The sequence below is a fragment of the Sinocyclocheilus grahami genome, unplaced genomic scaffold (assembly GCF_001515645.1).
Source record: "Sinocyclocheilus grahami isolate Dianchi unplaced genomic scaffold, SAMN03320097.WGS_v1.1 scaffold389.1, whole genome shotgun sequence".
Taxonomy (NCBI): domain Eukaryota; kingdom Metazoa; phylum Chordata; class Actinopteri; order Cypriniformes; family Cyprinidae; genus Sinocyclocheilus; species Sinocyclocheilus grahami.
This window is the reverse complement of record NW_015505568.1, coordinates 720,391-727,884: the sequence shown is the minus strand read 5'-3', so window position 1 is coordinate 727,884 and position 7,494 is coordinate 720,391. Positions and strand designations below refer to the sequence as shown.

Here is a 7,494-nt window from a genome sequence, read left to right as displayed (position 1 = left end):
ATGCTACCTATCAGATTATGCTACCAACACTGTATTTATCCTACTGTAAGGGTAGGTTTAGGGTTGGGGTAGGTGTACATGTTAATAAAGCCTCACACCTTATTAATATCATGCTGGAAGCAAAATCTGATAGGTAGCCTTTTTCGCTATGGAATTATGCTACAATCTGTTTTAATGGGAGGTAGCAAAATTTGATGGGGTAGCACAAATTGTCAGAACACTGGCTGTTCTGACTCACAGACTGTAAGTACGTTTTATATATATAAAGAATTTGCCACTGACGATTCAAACGTGAGTTTTGAGCAGTGTAGAGTAGTGTTTGTTGTTTGTCATTTCTCCGATCACAAATGCAGACATGGTTTTATGTTTACGCGGCGCGATGCAACGCAACGTGTAAAAAGACAGTATAAGTCATTATAATCAGTAATTATGTCCCCACTGGATGCAACAAATGCCTCGTTTATAATGGGTTTGAATGTTTTTGTCTCGTTGCTTCGGCCGGACACAGCATCACAGTATGGTAAGGGACGTAACATTTCCGTCTCACGCTTGAGGTATTCGGCCAATCACAACACACTGGATAGCTGGCCAATCAGAGCACACCTTGCTTTTCAGACCGATGAGCTTTGTAAAAATCCACGTGTTTCAGAAAGGCGGGGCATAGAGGAGGAACAATAATGTACAGTATGTGGAAAGTGTGTTTTTTGAACCTTAAACCGCATAAACACATTTTTAGCAGCATCATATGACCCCTTTAATTACGCTGCGATTTTGTTATTGTAGTAAGGTTTTGTTTTATGATGCATGCATTAGTGTATTAATCTGACTGAATTTTTTATTTTATTTTATTTTTTTTTTAATGTTAATTGCTCTACAAGGTCATAACCTCTGCTTTTCTTTTGCTTTTTGATTTCAGGTGAAGAGGAAGTTGGATTTGGACAGTGATCATCAGTACATTTGCACATCCCGACCTGCTTCACATGGACCAGAACCTCCAGCCACACCCGCGCCTCCCAGAGGTACGTACGTTTGTTAAATTAGTCAAGAAAAGCTGGAAATATCAATCAAGGGCGAATATAAATAGTGTTCAAAAGTTTGGTGTTGCTCAGATTTTCTCTTCTGAGAAGTCTCTTCTGCTCACCAAGTCTGCTTTTATTTGATCAAAAATGCTGTAAAATTGTGAAATTATTAAAATTTAAAATTACTCTTTTCTATATAAATGTTAGTGTAATTTATTCCTGTGATGCAAAGTTGAATTTTCAGCATCATTACTCCAGTCTTCAGTGTCACATGATCTTCAGAAATCATTCTAATATGCTGATTTCAAGAAACATTTCTGATTATCAATGTTGAATATCAGTAATTTTTTGGAAATGCTTATATTTTTGTGATTCTTTGATGAACGTAAAGTTCAAAAGAACAGGATTCATTTGAAATGAAGAGCTTTTGTAACGTTCTAAATGCCTTTAGTGTCACTTTTGATTAATTTAATGCGTACTTTCTGAATGAAAGTATTAATTTCACTCCTCCACTGCAGCATAAATCAGTTTTCCACATGAAATCCACTCTATTTTAGTGCCGAAAGTGGCTACGGAGAAGTCCCGCTACGACACGTCTCTGAATCTAACCACCAAACGCTTCCTGGATCTCCTGGCTCAGTCTCCAGACGGCGTGGTCGACCTCAACTGGGCCTCTCAGGTGCTGGACGTCCAGAAACGGCGCATCTACGACATCACCAACGTCCTGGAGGGAATCCACCTGATCTCCAAGAAGTCCAAGAACAACATTCAGTGGCTGTACGTTCATCGTATGCGTCATTGTTTTACTCGTGAATGAGTCGGAGTGTGTAGTTCTTTATATGTGGTGTGTTCAGGGGGAACCGTATCGATGGGGCATCCGTGGCCAGGTTTCAGGCGCTGCAGAGGGAGGTGTCTGAGCTGACGGAGGCCGAGGAGAAACTCGACGAGCTCATTAACAAATGCAGCTTACAGCTACGGCTCCTCACTGAGGACACGCACAACAAGAAATATCCTTCATCTCGGTGTATGCGAGTCGATAGAGGAGAGCATGAGCTTCTCAAAATGTCCAGCAGCTCTTTATTTTAGACTAAAGTTAGAGTTAAGATTTAAATGTAACGATATATTCTAAATACTTGATACTTGCATATAGATTTCTTTCTTTCTTTCTTTCTATCTCAGTGCGTACATGTGAATAGCGGAGAGTGTAATCTTCTCTAAATGTCCTTTAGCTCTTTTTTTACTCTTTCTTCATGGTTTAGGTGTAGATTTGAGTGGTTTGTCGCTGAAATGATTTCTAAAAGTAGGATCTGAGCAGCTCGAGTAGACTAAGATGTTGAATTTGTGGATATTGTGATCTTTAACGGAAAGTCACGCTGGGATACGTTCGGTGTCAGGACCTGCGTAACACTGTGAACCCGCCGGATCAGATCATCATGGTGATTCGAGCTCCGCCGGAGACGCGGATGCAGGTGTCTGAACCCACTGAGGTGAGAAAACACACACTTATTTATTCTTATTTATCTGTATTTTTATTAGGGCTGTCAGTTTAACGCGTTAATTAGTTATGAAAAATAACGCGATTTCAAATATTTTAATGCAGTTAACGCACTGGTCCCGCCCCCAGACCTGTACGTCATCTTACATTTCTGACTAGAGAGCTGCTAGCCAACCCAAGCCCGACGGGTCCCGAAATACTTTCGGGTTTCGGATTGGGTTCGGGTTAATGTTTAATGAATAGGTTCGGGTCGGACTCGGGTTTATAGCTAAACTAAAACTATATGCAGTAGGCTACGCTGCTTTCATAGACGCAAGCACACACATTATTGCACACGACAACACAGCACGGAAACTTTTATTAGTAAAATAGCTTCGACAGGCTACTGACTCGCAATGTTATACTGTATTTATCTGCAATGAGGTGCTGTTTTTGAAGGAACTAAGCCTCATTGCTTGTAGAGAGAGACGCGCAGACGCAGGTTCGCACACGCAACTTTCATCTGATATAATTAGCCTAATTAATTCAAATAAATGCGATCTTACCGCACTGCATCTCTGTGTCTGATTTAAAGCAGGCCGAATGCTAACGAGCCTTAACTGACGAAAATGACCATAATTTGCACGATGGAAGAATTATCGTCTTTTCGTATACAACCATTCAAAAACTCGGCAGAATTTATGTGACCGAAGAACCCGATGTTCATAAACTTTCATAACTGGTAAGTGTTTTTTCTTTTGCCTTGTGAACTGGCCGAGCCTTAATGATTCTGTTTCTTTACATGTATTTGCTTACTGACCGTTGCATGCAATCGTGAAATACAGCTTTTTTTTTAATTGGCTATTCATTGTGTGAAAAAAAATAAATTAAATAAATTATGTCGGGTTCGGGCTCTAAATTTAACTGTGCCGGTCGGGTCAGGTCAGACGATCTCGAGTAGGGGCTGGGTTCGGGCTTCACTTTAAAGCCCGTGCAGACCTCTATTTGTGACCCTGGACCACAAAACCAGTCATAAGGGTCAATTTTTCGAAATTGAAAGACAGCAACACGCGAGAACCCTTCTTCCGGATCACTGGCTACCGTCGTTGGACCAGTGGGCGGACCTTACAGCAATATTATGTGCTTTTGCTCAGTTTTGCAGAGAACATATTACCATAGCAGAATTGTTGTGCATCTCCGAGCAACACAGCGGTTTTTAGTTTCTGAGTGAATCTGCGTTTTGAACGAATCGTGTGAATCAATGATTCAAAGTCCCATTCATAAAGAGAGCCGTTTACTGAATTCCTGAACGAATCAGCCGTTTGAACGAATCGAATGAAAGACTCATAAAGACATTTACTGCCACCTGCTGGCAGATTTAGTTTCTTATTTAGATTTCATAAAAAAATAAAATAAAAATAAAACTTTGAAAAGATAGTTCACCCAAAACAATTACAATTCTGTCATTTACTCGCCCTCGTGTCGTTTCAAACCTTTCTTTTGTGGAACATAAAAGAAGTTATTTTGAAGACTGTTGGTAACAAAGCTGTTTTAGTTACCAATGACTTTCAATGTATAAACAAAAAATACTGAGATGTTTCTCAAATTATCTTATTTTATATTCCAAAGTTTGTTAGGACGTTGTAGTCTAAATGTTTGTGTAATTAATTGTTAAATCAAATCAAAAAATTATTTCTAAAGCAATAATTTGTAATGTCTATACTTGATACTTTCTAATTTAACACACAAATTGCTTTAAATAATCTTTTGTTGGTATTTTCACAGTCAAATTTATTTTGCGATTAATTAACCGACACATCATGCAATTAATTAGATAAAAAATTGGAATCGACTGACAGCCCTAATTTGTATATTTCTGAAGTTTAAGGTGAGAGAGATGCTCATGCTCTGTCTGTGTTCCAGGGTTACCAGATTTCACTCAAGAGCTCCAAAGGCCCGATCGACGTGTTTCTGTGTCCCGAGGACAGTTCTGGGGTCTGTAGTCCCGTCACTGATTGTAGTCCAGCGAAATCGTCTGCTCCCGTCTCACAGGAAGTGACATCATCAACGCCGGCGACTCTCCCCAGCTCCTCTCCTCTGCCTCTGGGTGCAGACTCAGGTTAGCATGTGATTGCATCTTAATTTATCTCAATTAAAACTCTAATCTTGTTGTTACTTTAGCACAACAAATACCATTTTTGCCTCTTTTACTGTATTTCAGTAAGCATTAAAATGTCCAAATGTGTAATTTTTAAACAATTTATAAATATTTAGGGTAAAATGTTTAATGTAAATCTTATATAGAAATTAACATTAAATTTAATGTACATTTTAAGTATGAATATTAATCGTAAATTAAATTTTTTTTTTTTAGGTATTTTAAAATTACAAATAAATATTAAACACAAATTTTAAATAGTAATGCTAAATACAAATAAAATATTTGTGGTAAACATTCAGATTTAATTTTATGGGAAATAATTTTAAATGTAAATTCCAAGTATTAAATTCAATATTAAAAGTAAATCGTAGGCATAAATATTAAGTCCAAAAATAAAATGTATGATTTACATTTTTAGATTTAACATTTATATTTAATTGAAATATTTTTAATGTAAATTCCAAATATAAATATTAAAGTTATTTTGAAATATTAAATATAAATGTGATTAAAATTAAATGTAAATCTGAGGCCAAAAATTTAAATCCAAAAATAAAATTTGTGATTTGCATTTTATGTGACATTACAGATTTTAATAATAAAATATATAAATTAATAAATGTGATAAATATTAAATGTAAGTCTTGGGCCTAAATGTTAAATCCAAGTACAAAATTTGTCATTTACATTCAGAATTAACATTTAGATGTACATGAAATTATTTTAAATGTGAATTGCAAATATTTCAACTATTAAGATATTAAATCTAAATGTAAATCACAAACATTATTGTGCCTTTTATTTATGCCTAAGATTTACTTTTATCTTTTATAACATTTAACATTTTAGTGTTTCGTTTCTTTAAATTACATTATAAAAAAACCAGCTGTGCAATTTTAGATTAAAATATAAAAATGTGCTATTTAAAATAACAGCTAATAATTCTTGCTATGATTGTTTACATGTCACTTTTTAATAAATTATTTTATAATGTTTTTCCCATTTCTTTAGTAGAACAAATGAATCAAGTGTTTTTTTTTCTTCTGTGTTTCAGAGTCATTTCTGGACTCGGACCCGTTTTCCGGCATTTGCGAGATGCCAGATTTCAATTTGTCTCCTTTGGACTCGTCTGACTTCCTTCTGGAGCGGGGCGGCGCGGCGGACGCCATCGGCCTCCCGCTGGACGGTTTCATCTGTCTGTCTCCGCCGCACAACCAGGACTATCACTTCGGCCTGGAGGATCACGAAGGCGTCAGCGAGCTGTTCGACTGCGACTTCAGTGACCTCGGCCCTCTGGAGTTCTGACAGACGGATCCGAGTATTGGTTTGCCAGTGTGAACGGGAAACTGATTCCAATTCGCTTCACTTTCGAATTCAGATTTGCTCAGAGGGCTCTGAGCACCGCCATTTAATTTATTAATAGAAATAAGTCACCTTTAAAGGAATTGTTACCCAAAAATTAATATTTGCTGAAAATGTGCTCACCCTCAGGCCATCCGTGAGAACATTTTCAGCAAATATTAATTTTTGGTGAACTTTCGAAAATCAATTTTTTTTGTTTTTATTTGAATTTATTGTAAATCTAATGTCACCGTGAAGGTTTTAGGATGTCGTAATCGTACTGGATAGAGGTTTGAATATAAACTGACAGGTTTTATGGACTATATTTCTCAGGAGAATTGTATAGTATTTCAGGTGAGCGATAACGTACTAGTTACCGTATGTGTTTAGGGTCTGGTTATGTTGCATAGGTTGGTTATGCATGCTGCATGATAATCAATCCATCGTCGCTCGTGTGGCGATAAAGAGGATTTACAGAAAATGAACTTCATTCACACCGTCGTAATATCAATTTATTTCTAATCACAATTATATTCACTCGTTCCGTGCAAATGTTCATCATGTCACTGATTCTCTCGCATTCACGAAGTTCTGCGTCTTTTAAAGCATTGTGTGCGTAGGTTTGTGCATTTTTATCGCCGTTACAGGAAACGTTCTGTATTTATTATAATTAATATCTGATCCTGGTACAGTAAATGCACACATATTTTATATATATATATATATATATATGTATGTGTGTATATATATATATATATATATATATATATATGTATGCATATATATTAGTCCCCTAAAAACTCACTTGTCTTGTTTTTTTTTTTTTCCTGTGCATGTGTGTAAATATTCATATAATTTCCTGCCTCATCTTAAATATTAATCTTGATATTTAAAAAGCACTATGTTTTTTTTGTTTGTTTATTCCTTCAGCCCTTTCTAGCATTCTCTTTAATGAGTCCAGGGATAGAAATAATGTCTTGTATTTCTATATTTCGGGTGTTTTAGAGTCGCAATTCCACTTAAACTGTGTGATTAGCTACAGGATGAAGTATATATAGTCACATGAAAGGATTATAATGCCATTGTAGAATTGTATCATATTAAACCTCTTATGGTGTAAATTTTCATTTTTTTTTCTTTTTTTTTTTTTAACCTGTAAACACAACCCTTACGAAAATTAACCAGTTTTTGAATGCTCAATTTATCAATATTGTAATAAATATTTGAGAAATGATTGTTGTATGTTATTGTATTAGTCTATATAGAGTTATAGTCAATGTAAAAGAGCAAATGGCAGAAGCAGATGAAACAGCTGAATGCCAGTGCTGTAAACACATTGGTGACCAGCAGGTGGCGCTCTTGTCAAGCAGGAGTTTAAACTAGTGACAGTATCAGATGGCAATACCATGGTCCTTTAAATAATATAATGATACTACCATAGTATGTGTCCGAAAACATGGTATTGCCATGTGTACGTGTCCAAAAACATGGACATGCAA

General features: G+C 36.1%; 1 protein-coding gene across 1 annotated transcript in view; it reads left to right on the top strand.

The window, feature by feature from the left end:
• LOC107550152 (transcription factor E2F1-like) overlaps positions 1-6,096 on the top strand; it is an 11,806-nt gene extending 5,710 nt beyond the window's left edge. Inside the window, exons 2-7 of the mRNA XM_016231381.1 lie at positions 917-1,019; positions 1,577-1,796; positions 1,874-2,026; positions 2,392-2,506; positions 4,417-4,612; positions 5,709-6,096. Of these exons, the coding sequence (XP_016086867.1) occupies positions 917-1,019; positions 1,577-1,796; positions 1,874-2,026; positions 2,392-2,506; positions 4,417-4,612; positions 5,709-5,959 (1,038 nt within the window). The 3' untranslated portion in view covers positions 5,960-6,096. The remainder of the gene's footprint in view (positions 1-916; positions 1,020-1,576; positions 1,797-1,873; positions 2,027-2,391; positions 2,507-4,416; positions 4,613-5,708) is intronic.
• Positions 6,097-7,494: the final 1,398 nt, after the last annotated feature.